Here is a 15,874-nt window from a genome sequence, read left to right on the forward strand (position 1 = left end):
TCTATGGTGACCACAACGCCAGTTCACTGTTATCATATTGATTTTTCTGGTTGTGGTTATAGATACTGCACAACGCACTTCAAATTGTCTCAGCAGAGCACGGTACCTGAGTACAAGTACTTGTCAGCAAATTGCACTGTATTCGGTCAAAGAAACTATCACACTTATAGCCAATCAGCATCTTAGGAGACAATGTCTGTCCACTTGTGATGTCACATTTTGTTAATGAATGCGATTCACAAAATGTTATTCAAATCTCTACATTTCCAAGCTGGTCTTTTCCGCATCTATATCTAATTTCTCAATCTCTCAAATGTAACTCACTTCAGTTTCGTTCTTTTGTTAAGATATGTTAGAAGCTTTATTAATTTTACTACATTCACTCTGCGCATCTTATTCTAACACTTATTACCTGTATTCCATGTATAAGATCACCTTTACTCATCTTTATATTTCAAAGTACACATTATCAGTCACAGGATTGACACATTGGACCCAATTTTCTAATTGACAACAATTTATGCCGGATTCTTCAAGCTTCATGTCGCTCTTATTCCATAAGGTCTCATTGCATCTAATGGTACCATTAAAGAGCCCTATTTGTAATAATGTTACCATTAACATCAGTGGAACTTTATGAAATAACCACAGACATTTGTAAATATCTTAATGTGAAATCTTAGAAATACTACGCAACTGCAAATGACTTGAAAACACCTAAGCACTATCGTTTCACTGAACCCCTACACTTCTCAATTCTCCTGGAATTTGCTACAAAATCTCAAGGTTGCTGTTGAATTTTGCCTTCCTTATAAGATGTTTTACTATACTGCTGATATAATTGGAGTTTTCATTATTTTCAGAAACTCAATTGCAATTGCGCTTTCTTCCTTCCAGAAAAAAAGAATCAATTGCAATTGCGCTCTTGAAATCTCGTTTGGTTTGTGATGTGGCTGACACTACTTTATGAGGTATAAAACATTTTTCTGTCCACTTTCAGAAAAACCCGAGCAAAAGAAAGCAGTTACGAAGGAGCCAGTGCCGTAAGTTATAGCACCCTGAAAAAACGAAATCCCAAAATCCGAGCATGGCCCGCTTTCAGAGGTGTCCATGAAGGGAGGGTCTATTCATTTGCGTGATAAGGTTTAAGCAATGACTATTGTTTCAATCCATATTCTTGCTCAGTCTTTGCGTCAAATTGTAAGAGAGGTTCATATATCCGGCCAAACCTCCGGATAACCTCAAAATTTATGAATTGATGAATCTTCATAATACGGAACATGACATGTTGACATGCCAAGATTATTCTGTTACGAGTCAAACTTTCCTTTATAGTGCTCAAAAATCTGAGGACGTTGAGGCAGCATTTGCCGCTCTTCTCGAAGACATGCCAGAGGCAGCACCAACAAAACACAAAGAAGCCACAGTTGAAGCGGAGTTTGAGATCAAGCCGGACATTCAGCCAGTCGTTGAGACTGGTCTGCAACTCGATCTCGGCATAGTAGAGGAAGAAGCACCGAAGCCGGAAAAATCCGCTCCAGAGCCAGAGGATGTCGCGGCTTCCCTGACTTTGGAAAAGAAGAAACCAAAGCCTGAGGAACCAAAGAAAACAACCAAATCCATCAAACCGAAGGTTCTCAAGGAATTGCCCACGACTATGGAGGTCCCGGATGCCTCCGAGGCCACCCTATCCTGCGTCATTGAAGGGAAGCCCAAGCCGGAGATATCCTGGTACCATGAACAAGAGGTCATTGAGAAATCAGCCGACTTTGTTCAGACGTATGACGATAGGAATCAGGCGAGTCTGACGATTAAGGAAGTCTTCCCAGACGATGCTGGCGTTTACGTCATGGAGGCGGCAAATGAAGCCGGGAAGGTGACCTCAGCTACAGAACTGATTATAACTGAAGGTGGGTGCTTCTTGATCTGGAATAGAAAGTCGTCTGAAGAACTTTGACTTTCCAAAATCAAACCAAATATAAGCATTTTGGAAGCATATTTTTATCATTTGGGGGATTTTAAGACCAGTATTTTACCTCCACTATCATCATTTTCTATCTTCCGTGATCTTTTGTGATTTCAGAGCAACCAACCACAGGTGACTTTAGAGGTCAACTCAAGACTGAAGTGTAAGTATTACCTTTGCTTCATCGTTGAAAAAACAAACTAATTGCTGTTGTATGCAACTTTGTTGTACTGCTTGCAATGAAGGGCAGAGGTAGTTTTCGTATCTTTAGGAAGAGCAGCAAGAGTTATTATCAGCTGTCACTGATGTATGGTTGAAGTAGTTCAGTGAAAGGACTCAAAACATATTTACATCAAAAACTGTACAGAGAAAGTTGGTTTATTGTTTATGTACATTTTGTGATGTACGTTATCTCGATGCTGCCTTTGATATTGTAACTCTGTAACTATACACGAGTTACTCCTCCTTTTGTTTCAATTCCCTGCATGATCTTCATTTTTGCCCTGCCTTTGCTTGTATGTCCAGGACTACTAAGGTTGGCGTGCAATACGACGTCGTCCAGATGGACTTCAGACACATGCTGAAGCCACCTGATGTGAAATCGAAGTAAGTCCGCTGCCAAAGTGTAAAATCTTTCTTCTGAGCTTGGTCTATAACATGTATAACATAGGTAACATAACATTGTATAGTGATATTGAAAACATTGTAGAAACACTTGGTAATATCGGCGATAACACTTCTTATAGTATTGGTCAGATTTTGATCGAAGAATGTGATCGAGGTGATTTTTTCCCGGTTGATGTCATAAAGTCGATTGTTTGTGCTATTGTTTCTGGGTATACCAGACACCCTGTTTTGACAACAGGCAACACAGTGTCCAACATCGAAATGCCAGCTGATTCTGATTCTTGGATCAAAATCTGAACCTCGGTTTTCAACTATTCTAGAACCTCTGCGATATGTTATTTTCTTGTATCATAACTTGTTCTTTCTATCTTAGAAACATTTCACTCTGCGTGAGATTCTGCCTGAAACATCATAACCATCTTTTTTCTTCTGTGATAATACAAATTAACAGTCCTTCAGTTCTCCTATTGGGGCGACCCATCTTAATCAAAATCACACTTAAGTTTCTGATGAGCATCTCCTGCAAAACTGTTCATTCTCTCATCCCAGCAAAAATGACTTGGCACCTTTTCCCGCCATTACATACATCTTGCCCTGCTCTGTCTTTTTGGAGTGTGATGTCATGCCAATCTATAAGGGATGGCATCACACAGGGTATTAAAAGGGTTTCACCCAATAATAATAATACATGTTGACATTGTGGATCAAATGCGCAACAAAAGTTTAACCTATCAATTGAAGATTTTCATCTATACGGACAGTCACACAGTACAGCTTGTCACACTGGCATCACAGTTTACCACATGTGATATATTAGTTAGTTTTTCAATTTGACTTTTTCAATCCAAATCATAGAAAATTGATTATTTGTTTGATAAAACATACTTTATTAAAGATAAATCGAGTCAAGTATTAAGTTATTGACTTCAATGTTGCTGTGAAATTGAAACATAATCCATTATTTTTGTGATTATCATAGGTGGCACTTTTCTTCAATGCTTGCATGTTCTCGAGCAGGATGCTTTATTTTCTTTTTCCAATTATGAAAAAGAATTATAGAATAATTTCTTCGTTTATTATTTTCAGGAAATTTGAGGAAGACTTGAAACCTGAAAAGAAAAAGCCAGAGGTAAGTTTTCTCCAAAGTCAAATCGCTTTTCCAGAACTAATTGGGATATTCAGAAGAAATCTTCCACGCTTGAAAGTAAGATAACTACAGAAGAGTTGCTGTAAATTTCCTTGCACAGATTCCAAATACATCACAATTTCTACTGGAAGTCTCTTGTTGTTCTCAGTCTAAACTTTCTATCTCTCCTCCAGGAAACGTCCCACGAGGAAGTTGATGCTGACTTCACCCTCCCCGCGCCAACCAAACCCAAGTCGGAGGAGGTCGATGTGTCCATCACGTTACCCGTGCCGCCAAAGTTCGTCAAGGGAATCAAGACACAGGAACTTCCAGAGGGAGCCACTGCTGAGTTCACCGTCGAGGTGGACGGCAGCCCAATTCCTGATGTTAACTGGTAAGTTCATAGACGGCACGCAAACATGGACCAAGCCGGGATAATATGTCCAGACTTATTGTCTGTCAAAATCATACATGTTGAATGCCATCAAATGACCATGTGCGTAATATCTAGCTTGATTTGAATATTCAGAACCGATCTTTGATCAGTGAAACTAGCGCATGCATTATTCATAGCTGTTATTGGTTACAAAGGTGTCACATTGTCTCTTCACTTCAGGTACCTGAACGGCAAAATCATCAAAGAAAGTCCCCACTACAAAATCACCGTCAGTGATGACCGTCGAACTGTCTCACTCCTCATCGTTGACATCACCATCGACGATGATGCGGAATACACCGTCAAAGCCAAAAACCCATCTGGCGAGGTCTCCATGACTGCGGAACTGATTGTTCTACCCGCTGGCGAGTCACCGGAGTTCAAAAAGAAGTTGACAGATGTGGATGCGACGATTGGTTCCACGATAACGCTGGAATGTCTGGTGACTGGATCGCCACGGCCGCAGATAACGTGGCTCAAGGACGGGAAGGAGATCAAGCAGGATAAGAGAATGAGGTAAGTTGGGGTATTGTTTTTACGCGCTGAACCCAGAATCTGAAATTTGGCGGATCAGTTTAGTTAATTGTAGATCTTTCTTGTCATTTTGTGTGACTTTGATAGGACTCAACGTGTCGGCTTGTTAACACATCACCTAATAACCAGAAATTTAAACCCAATAGACTGCAAGTGAGATGGTCGAGGTATTAAATCAGCTGACGTCCTTAGACATTTTAAACCGAGTGATAGATTGGCCTTAATAGAGAGGTTCTACTCCACATAGAATATCATGTTTCCACCCATTACCTTGCAGGTTCGACTACTTAGAAGATGGTACTATCCGTCTGACCATCACCAACTCGACCGCAGACGATGAGGGCGACTACACCGTGAAGGCCGTCAATGAAATCGGCATCGCGAAGACCTCCTGTGAGGTCCTCATTAATGAACCACCAACATTTACGAAAAAGCTCAAAGACATTGAAACAAAACAGAACACTACCGTACACTTCGAGTGTGAAGTTACCGGTGTACCGGACCCAACTGTGTCATGGTACAAGTCGGAAATCAAACTCGAACCTAGTGAGAAGTACGTGATAACACAAAAGGAAGACACTTGTGTGTTGGACATTCCCAATACTGTTTGTGAGGATGCCGAAACGTATATTTGCAAAGCGACCAATTCGGTTGGGGAAGCCACGACGTCTGCCACGCTCCGTGTTCAAGGTCTGTGATCCTGTTGTATGCATGTGTCTTTTTTTTCCATCGTTTGACCTTTAGTTGCTGTGTTAATCATTGAATTGTGAGTTGGGCATTGCTAGAGAGACGTTTTGGATTCAATACGCAAGTCAAGTCTAATTTGTTGAAATTTTTTAAAAATTATTGACTTTAATACAGACAGTAGTAAAAGCTAATAATAAGTGAAAGCTGATTAAAGTAATAGATCTATAAAAGCTTGCTTTAGCTTAAGCTCTTTCTCCTTCCCAGGTTGTGCACCTTTTAACTGAAGTTATAGTAAATATCAGTCAAATTTTAGACGCTGTGAAAAGCTTTGTGAAAATTAAAAAGGACGCTATTCAGTATGACCTTTATAAAAAGAAACAAAAGTGACAAATCATTTGATGAAAGATAAGAAATGGCTTTTGCTATGAATCCTAGTCTCGAGCAGTGTCCCACCCTGCTTTATATTCCATATCCCGGCACCTGCATTCTGCATGCTTTATTCTGTTTCTCTAGCCCTTCACTGCCAAACTGCTCAAGACTCTAGTAAAGAAAACTGAGACTCGGTCCAACTTTTGTAAACAAATCTCTCTTTTTTTCAACTGTTTTCTTTGTACTAATGGCTACGTTTTATTTAATTTTTGCCTTTTTATGAAATTTTACCTTTTTATCCAACTTCTGCTTCCTCGTACCCTTTCCAAATAAACCTTATTTTCCATTATCAAATCAAAAACTAGTGTTTGGGTATCATGTTTACTGACCACTGATTGGCAGTTTTGGCAGTTAGAGCTCTAGAATGATAAAGTTGTGTAAAAACTTTGTAGTATTATGGCATGTTACAGTAGGAAGTCTTAGAGGTTAGAAGTCTTTAGAATCCTTAAAAAAACTTCAACTCGCCAACATGTACGAATGTTGTGCAGTGAGCTAATAAGTTATTTTTACGAATTATGAATGATTATTAACCCTGGTTGTGTTGAAAATGAAAGCATGGGGCCTTTTTTGTTTCACTCGTATTGCCAATTCCAACTGTGTCATCTTGTAGAGAAACTCTGTCCTGAAGAAAAATATGGTTTAATTGACTGAACTGCCACATCCTGGGGCTGAATAACATCTCAAGGTTCAGTAAAATGGCCCCTAAAACAAGCTATTTACAAACCTTGATACTCTGCAAGATGGCATTGGCATTCAGATTTGAAATTTTCTTGCTTAATGTGTGACTAATGTAAAGTGTGGGATTGGTTTCATGACAAATAACGCAAAAATAGTCCGTAATGAATATTTTACTTTTGTCTGGCTATTATAGTCTTAGTGTCAAAAGATAGAATTTGATGACTGTATGTTCCTCAGATGGTCAGTGATGCCCTCCAAGAATACTGAAAATTGGATCAGAAAGTCAGTACAATTTGCTTTTGCAATTTATGATAATTCTTGCAAATTACTGCTGAGCATCAAATTTAATCTGAAATGTGAAAAATGGAATCTATTGCATTGCCTATGCTTCATTGAGGCACTTTAAGATGCCAAACCATTAACATAAGTCTTTTGAAAGACTTATGTTTTGGGAGAAAAAAGTATGAGACACTTATTGAATGAAATTACATTGTAAGTGTTTGATCGATTGACTTTTTCATGTCTCATACGTTTTGTGGCAGGAAATTATGTATCTTGATTTTGAAAATAACCGATCTAGTCAAATTGAAGTAAGTTTACTTCAGATGTGATCATATATACTTTGCTGGAAAGATACAGGTATACATTATAGACAAGATTGCTTCTTCTAGTTCCATGCTTCACTGCTTATTTTGGCACCAATAAGGACGTCTAAAGAGATATCCAAATTATAATGAATAGTGTTAAATTGATTGACAAAAATAACCATAAGTCAATTTGTATTTTTTGTTTTTTATATTTTTATACGTTCTGGCAGAAAGTGATTGCTTTTAAAGCAGTAAAAGTTTGGGGGGAATTTGTAAATACGGCGGTAGGCTTGAAAAAGTTTGCTGGTTAAACCAGAGGAGTTTTGTATCATACAACAAAAAGGTAGTCATTATAATGAAATGTTTATATATTACTTGCGACGGATTAAATATAGATAACATATCAGTGGCTTAATATTCTAGTGTACATGTATAAATTTGTATCAATCGTTTCATCAATATCACAGTTATTAATCTATATTTTAGAGAGAAATAATGATATTTCAAATACTTAAAAATAAATGTGAATCAAATATTATATCAAAATTATGATATACCCAAGCTGTAGTCAGCCAATCGATGGCGAGCATTTTATGCTAAGTCCTTGATTGGTCAACTTAAAAACCAATCAAAATGTGAGGTGCCAATCCTGCCAGATGATTGGCTGTTGATTAATCATGTTATACTGCTAGCCAATCACTAAATGACTGGCTGATGAACCTTTTGAATCAGCCATTCATATGCCATATGCAAATCATGTCTTGCAGAATGTGCCAATGGTGTGCTAGATAAAAAAGCATTGTGTAATTATGTAGAAAACAGGAAAATAGATATTTGGATGTAGAAAATATACTATGTATCTATAAATAGGTCATATTTTATATAAAAATGGCACTTCATCATTGAACTGTCCTACTTTTTATAAACAAATACTCCATTTGTAAAAAATGAATTGGGACATGCCAAGAATATCTTGTCTTTAAAAGTTATGGATTTCTCTTCAATTTGAAATCTTTTCTCTACGTGCATAGGTCAACATCTGATATTAGAAAAGTACTCTTGAGTTCTAAACAACTTTAGATGTGTCATGTAGGTACTGTAATAGATCTGTTCTTCATCTTCGTGGAGAACCTTTAATTTTTCCCATCGCCCGAAGTGAACGATTTCACCTCGTGTGAGTTGTTTACTTGATCTGTTTCAGCAAATGTGATTGGTGTGACCTTGGTCATTCTTAACTTTACCATATGTGGTCTTTGAGTACCACTTGCCCAAGGTCATTGAGTGAACTAAAGTCATTGAGTGACCTTCAAAAAGTATGTACAAGAAATGCCCTTTATCAAATTGAGTGACCTTGGCCAAAGTCATCTCAGTGACCTTTGCGCATCCGTAGCAATCTCAGTAACCTTGGCTATATTACTCATGGTGACCTTAACCCTTGCCAAGGTGAAGGTCCAAAATGAGGGGAAAACTTTCCACCGATCTTAAAGGTTTTATTGAATCTTTGGCCCTCGTCCTAACCCTGCCTGCTTATGATTTTGTTGCACGCTTGGTGTAACTGTTGCTTCATTTAATAAAGGAAAGATGTTTGACATTGTTTTGTTTTGCTGTTTTTGTTTATAAAACAGCACTGGTTCTGGAAAGTGTTTAAAAATATCTTCAAAAAACATTTTGATTGTAACTTTTTAAAAGAAAGTTTAGTTGATTATAATTTTATTTTGGTGATGTTTAATATTTCTTTACCATACTAAAAAACCTAAAGCCCTTATTTGTTCTAAGGATACAACACATCCTGACCTGTTTTGGATGCATTTACTTTGGTTTGATAAAATCCGTTGAATGTCTTTCCAAATGCTATTGAAATACAACAATATTAGTGTGGTGGAATTTGTAAAAATTGTACAGAAATGCTATATCTATTCCTATAACCCTGCACTGAAAATATAAAAAGCATAGAGTCAGCACTGTTAACCCAATGCTACAAATTTTTGAGAGAAAAATTTGAAATTTTCATTGACGATTGTGTCAGATTGAAAAACGGTTGTTCTAACGATAAGTTTGGAGGAACTGTCATTAGTATGGCAAGTTTCATCCGACTGAACTTTAATTTTCCTCAGCTTTTCACAAAACTAATGCTTTCCAGAGCCTGTGCGTACATTTGCTTGATTTTTGTTTGCATGGAGTGAGATAGAGGGTGTTACATTAACATCACTAACTGGATGGATTCAAAAAAGATGCAAGCTGCTGTATCATTCTCAGACCCCCATATATTGTGGTCGATATTGCAAGAGTGATCGAGGACCCAGATCAGCTGACATTGGATTGAAGGACTGCCGGATCAAAAACGATCGGGTAGCTCAACTGACAGTTAACCATGTTCAACTTTAAAATTTGAAAAGGGCTGGATGTGTCATAGATGCTACACAGTCATTTATATGGTGTCTCATTTGTAAAAGCAATTTGAGCCCCTCGTTGCTTTAAGGTTTGCTTTCAATTGAGCTACCCAACCTTGGTCAAAAGTTCAACCTTTGCAACTGGACGAAGAAGTATACATGGACGTCTTCAGCAACACTGGGCCTGTCGGAAACAAATTTTGTCTCTAATGTTGGCAATAACTTTTATTATAGCATCATCTCCTTCAGTTAAGCCTTTAAACTTAATGCCATGTTAAGTCAAAGCCAGCGTTAGGGACCAAACTTGTCCTGAACAACTGGGCCTTGGTGTGGAATCTGTTCTTAGTGAACATGTGTAAACTGCATGTTACAGAGTTATTCAACTGGAGTTATTCCACTGGAGTTATTCAACTGGAGTTATTCCACTATTATGTGGTCACTATTTGCTTCTTTTTATTAGCTGTCCCAACCTCCACTTTTTATCTGTCCGATCCCAGCACAGCAGCACTCCACTGTTCCTTATTTTCATGACCACCAAGTATAGGACAGCTTCTGATATGATGTTCTGGGTTGTATTGCCTTGAATATGGAGACCATCTTCACCATCATGACTTTGATAGAATCCCTCTAAAACTCCGAATGGACTTTTAAGACTTCCATTCTGAGCAGTTGTAACGACTCTGGCTGTGCAACACTCCAGCATCACTGTGTCCTCACCCTGGAGAATCAACTGACTAAGAATCTCATCTTAATTGAGAACTGCCCATGACCTGATACAAGTTTACTGTGGGAAGATATGACTTAGCCTAAAAATATCCCGAGCCGGGATACAAGTGGTGTCACTTCTAGACCCTTGATCTACATGCCGTCAACTACACAAGGCAAAGGCATACTTAAGTTCATGAATTTGATCAAGACCAACTCGAGAAAGAATGCGATCATATATTTGCTTGACAAAGCCATGTTTGCTGAAGTCTTGAAGGGATTTTTAATTTTCTGCACATTCTCGCTTAACTTGGTGACACTCTAATAGTTAGATGACTTTCATCTTGAACTTATAGATTTACTGTGATTTGGACTGTATGCTGTGCTCAACTTGCCTCTAGAAGGATACATATATATTCATACTACTACCCATCTTGACACAAGGCTCTGAGAGATCGCCCTGTCCCTGGACTTATTTGGAGAAGATTGACAAGACCAAAAGTTATGAAACCACCCTGAGCCTCTTATCAAACTCCTACCCCTGCATCACTTTAAGACAACTATTACCCATTCAGCGAAAGTGTGGAAGTTTCTCCTCTCTGGAGCTCACAGAGTGAGATTGACAAGCCACCTTTTGCTTGGGTTTGGGACTTTTAACCGGCAACAGCAAAGTTAAATACCACGACAAGGAGTTTGAGTCAAACATGTTATATGATGTAACATCAATATTTCAGATGAGATTGAAGGAGGTGGTAGGTAGCTTCTAGCATTGGCACGCTATATGTCTTCTTGTTCAAAACATTGTAGAGTCTTGTTACATTATATTGCTATGAATGTTGATGATGTTACTGTAAAATTGGTCAGGGGCTGTTCGAACTTTCTACGTGGCAGCACTAACTAATTGGTAATAGTTAAGTCAATCCAATTTGCTGCCACCTTCAAAGTGTAGTGTCTGCTCCTGTCTGAGTTTACAGCATACCCTTGTTAAGGAATAGTTTCAGATTTTTGAAGTCAAACAGTGCTAAAGTAAGAATTATATTGGAAAGTGATTTTTAGAAGCTGTTAAAATGTGCACTTTTGTAGCCTTGATGGTTGGTGTTTGTGAAGTGTAATAAATCTTAGTTAAGCACTGATTGGCTTTAAGGGAGTATTCATACGAGATACTGATGGTTGGCATTTGTTCCTGAAAGTGGGGTTTTGAAGATGCACATTAGAAAAAGTACACAAACATTCTAACAACTGCTTGACGATGTGTACATTAGTAGATGCACCCCTGTTTTGGTTTTGCCACAGAAATTGTGTTACTTTACACTACTGGCAGCCATCAGTATTTCCAAAGACTCCTCCTTCATCCGGTTAAATGAAACCCTAGTTTACCTTTATTTTCATTTTCCTTACAATATACATCAACTCCGAAGCTTTTATTACCGCACTCCAGTCTTTGCACTCATTCAACAGCACTCCTTTCCACTGTAGCCAAATCCTGTTGTATGCTTCATGCACTCCCCATACATATCAGTTGGACCACCGGCTTCGCCAGTCACCACTGGCATAGCATATATAGCAAACAAACTCTGCCTCATCTATTTACTCACAATTCATTTATTCACAACATTTCTGACTAAAAATCTCTCAATGTTGTCTGTTCAATTGCTCCTTCAAACTTTCTCTGTGAAGAAATTTGCTGAACTGTTCTCTCTGTTTGTTGTTACCACTCTTTGCCAACGTTGTGACCTTCGTCTTCCTCTGTAAACTCTGTCACTCCCAGACCATGTTTAATCTTAATGTTGGTCAACTTCCTTCAGATAAAGTTCCACAACATCTCATGTTCTTTGTTTCTTCTCCTTGCCTATATTGTGACCTCCGTTCTTCGTCTTCCTCTGTAAACTCTGTGGCTTCCCAAATCAAAGTTTATCTTGTGTTGGTCAACTTTCCTCAGAGAAAGTTCCACAACATCTCATGTTCTTTGTTACCTCTCCTTGCCTATTTTGTGACCTCTGTTCTTCTTCTTCCTCTTTAAACTCTGTGGCTTCCCAAATCATGTTTAATCTTAATGTTGGTCAACATTCCTCAGATAAAGTTCTGGTGGCATTTTGATAAAAGGCTATGAAAACTCCCAAAGGAGCTCTGGTAAGCTTCCAGTCGTTCATCATTGGTGCCAGTTTCTTTGTGCATGTTTGAGAGTAACTCTCACTTTTCGGTTGTCTGGATCATGCCTTTGTGGTGTCTGCATGTTGGTTCAGATCAAGGGTTGATGTTGCTCTTATCTGTTAACATATAACATTCATGGAAGTCAGAAGCACATTCATGAACTACCCTGAATACTGTGACTGACATCTCATTGCCTGCAGCTTCTCTCCTCATAGGTTTTAAGTCCGATAGCGCATCTCATTTGCATGTTTTGAAATCTCGAAATATCTTTCACCAGTTTGTCACCTAGAATTGTATTGGCTGGAGATGCATCTTTATGGTTAATGGATCAGTAGTATGGTGATGAATTCATTGAGTGGCATCATCTTGGAACGCATTGGTGGTGGGCTGTAATGAAAATATCTATGTACTTTGTTGGTGTCCTTCTTCACCTATCTCACTTTACATCACTTCAAAAAACTTTCGAATGAAGACAGCTTGGGTCAGGTATAATCACATTGACTTCCATCTTCATACTTCACTAGTACAGAGCATACCAATGGTGTAGCTGTTTTCAGACGTTAGGGTTCAAAATGAGATGCATCATTTGGCCTGTGGATGACACCTTTGACTGGAATTAATCTTCATTTTACCTTCGTGGCTCCTCCAGGTGGCTTCTTCCACAACCTTCCTCAGAAATCACATACATGTATGCAGATCATGTAGTACCATCCTAAAGTTCCTAGGTGTAGTGAACGTTTCGTGAATTGGTTCCTTACATTTTACCTCCGATAGTTCATGCACCCATTCAGTTTTACCCTGCACAGTAGCAGTTATATGTTCATGTAGATTATTTGGCATTTTGAAGGAGTAAAAAGTTGGTCAAATTTGTGTGAGAAATTTGTTTGCACTTTGCTGAAAGTGTCACCATTTGCTAAAAGTGTCTCCATTTGCTAAAAGCGTCATGATTGGTCACACAGCACAACACAACACTTCTACCTTTTGTTTCATCTCCAACAAACACTATTTCGTTCTCTCCCAGAAATTTTAGATTTTGACCCATATTTTGTCCCTCTGCTGCCACTCTCAAAGCACAGCACTGAACAGTCTCAATTGCACCAGTTATCTTTCAGCTGTGACCAATGTGCAAAATCTTTTCCTCTGCGACGTATTATAACTTTTTTGTATGGGTCTTACTTTCAATGATATTTTGCAGAAGTCATATCAAAATGATTTCATTTCAATAAAAACATCAGTGCCAGGTTGTTAGAAAGCATGTTAGCTTATACAGCATGTTGGCATGCTGTTATATGTACACTGAGGTACAGAAAACGAAAGTTAACAATATGCTTTCTAACAACCAGGCCAAGAACTTGTCATATCTAATCAGGACCAATCCATGCAAAATCAAGTTATTTTACATCCTGTGACGAAATGTGTCAGCTGTACTCCAGTTTTGGTCTGCTATGTCCAGTCTCTGTATCGTGACCTCGACCTTCCTATTCAGAACCCGCAAAGGTCGTTGACGGCCCCAAGAAAGTGTACGCCGAGAAAGGCACAGAGATTACAATCACATGCACCATCAAGGGTACACCGACGCCCTCTATCAACTGGGTGAAGAAGCGCAAACCGTTCCTGAAGCCGAGTAAGAAGTTTGTGATGGAGTCCACAACGACGACTGCGACCATCACTGTCAAGGATTTGAAGAAGGATGACTTCACCAACTTTATCCTGGTTGTGGAAAACCCACTTGGCAAGGACTCCTTTACCGTGGAAGTCATCGAAGGTACGATTCTTTTTTCGATTTGTTTTAAGAGTTATTATGGTAGGAAAAACTGCAGGGCCAGCACTAAGATAATTTAAATTTAGGTATCTGATTATGTATTGTGGGCACTTCTTGGATGCATCAGAAACTGAAAAAACAAAGATTTTAGGTAAGTGTGTACCTTTGGATGTAGGTCAGTGACTTGATCTACAAAGGAATTCGGTAACTGTCATCATATTAGTGGTGATGGAGCTCTCAACTTCAAGGCCTACTTCGTTTTTTCCAAAAATTTGAAAAAATTAAACTCCATTTCGAAAATTTCTACATTTCAACCACTCCCTTGTGCAGACAGATATACAAACTACAGCTACCATGTGTCTGTGAATTTGAATGCAACATAACTACACTCTGGCACTGCATATTTCTATTTTCATGTGCCATGAATAAATACAATTAACACGAATGGCATACCTATTTAAAGTCTAGAACTGTAAAGCAATGTGTTATGTGAAATCATGGTATTTAATACAGGCTCTTCCTCCTTTATTGGTTGGAAACAGGTACTATCAAGTTTATGAAAATTACCATACCCTTCAAAATAATACATTCTTAAACACTTGAGCAATCTTCTCCAACGGCCCTAAGGGTTTTATTCTTTTCTTCCCTGACCTTACTCAGCTGCAACAAGTATTTGGTGATGTTGTTGACATTGGGGTCAAACCAACCATACCAACCTTAAATAAACTAAAGGTACTTTGATGTTTATTGCTTTGGATTTTTAATCGTCGGCTTGGAGCCAGTAAGAACTGTTATATCTCTTGAAATTTGTGATCAGAATTTGTTATTATGAAACTGTCAGTAATGTCAATCGCAGTGAGAAATGTTTTGCCTGAGATGTGACAAAGAAACTTTGAAGCAAAAATATAGAATGCCTCAGCCGCCCGAGAATACTCTTTCATATTAACAGGACATCTGTGGCAACTGGAACCAATAAAGGTTTTGAACATTGATCTAATGACGCTTTGTTTCTAATATATCCCAAGAAAACACCAAAATCAATCACGGTATTGACTTTTCAATATAATTTTAAACTCTATTTGTTATGTGAGTATGCCATGTATATAATTGACTCGCAAACTCATGAAATCGATGAGTCAAGGGCTCCACTGCGTTTTGAGGGCCTAGCAGATGTCTTGAGTGGGCTGAGTACATAACAGAGAGTTGATTGACTTTGATGTACTGCAGACTCAGGAATCGGCTGTTCGTTGCATTTGATAGATGCTTTATTCTTGCCGAAAACATATTTTTGATATATTTCACAATAATGTTTCCTTGCTGTGGTGACTTCTTGTGGCAGGTTTTGTTGGTCAAGTTCCCAGGCCACATCATTGTTGGAGCTTGGTCTGAAAAAGGCGTTTTTCACTGACCAGGGTCTCTATTAAAGTGCTTGTCACTATCAACTGGTTTCTCTTGTCTGTGTACGTCAAGGCAACGTCCTGCAAGTGCATGCTATAACACTTGATCAGATATCAATATCGGCATCAAGAATAAGGATAAATATCAGTAACCTATTTAACTTTCTGACATTTAGTAATCTCTCAACCCACTTCAAAGAGAATGAGCCCACTAAAAAAAGGACTATCAAGTACTATTAAGTTTATGAAAATTACCCCACTCTTCAAAATAGTACATGCAGAAACACTTCAGCCAATCATCTCTGACGGCATCAGTGATGTTTAAAGAATGATATAAATGTCCATAATTTATCCCAACCTCTGTGTGTTCCTGGCATAAGTCCTTATACAGTGCATCTT

General features: G+C 38.4%; 1 protein-coding gene across 1 annotated transcript in view; it reads left to right on the forward strand.

The window, feature by feature from the left end:
• The window catches only part of LOC135499475 (titin-like), a 176,300-nt gene that overhangs the window by 118,033 nt on the left and 42,393 nt on the right, over positions 1-15,874 (forward strand). Inside the window, exons 92-101 of the mRNA XM_064790235.1 lie at positions 1,001-1,043; positions 1,336-1,910; positions 2,084-2,129; positions 2,492-2,572; positions 3,680-3,722; positions 3,914-4,113; positions 4,336-4,671; positions 4,967-5,379; positions 10,900-10,917; positions 13,803-14,081. Coding sequence (XP_064646305.1) covers positions 1,001-1,043; positions 1,336-1,910; positions 2,084-2,129; positions 2,492-2,572; positions 3,680-3,722; positions 3,914-4,113; positions 4,336-4,671; positions 4,967-5,379; positions 10,900-10,917; positions 13,803-14,081 — 2,034 coding nt within the window. The remainder of the gene's footprint in view (positions 1-1,000; positions 1,044-1,335; positions 1,911-2,083; positions 2,130-2,491; positions 2,573-3,679; positions 3,723-3,913; positions 4,114-4,335; positions 4,672-4,966; positions 5,380-10,899; positions 10,918-13,802; positions 14,082-15,874) is intronic.

The sequence above is a fragment of the Lineus longissimus genome, chromosome 15 (assembly GCF_910592395.1).
Source record: "Lineus longissimus chromosome 15, tnLinLong1.2, whole genome shotgun sequence".
Classification (NCBI taxonomy): domain Eukaryota; kingdom Metazoa; phylum Nemertea; class Pilidiophora; order Heteronemertea; family Lineidae; genus Lineus; species Lineus longissimus.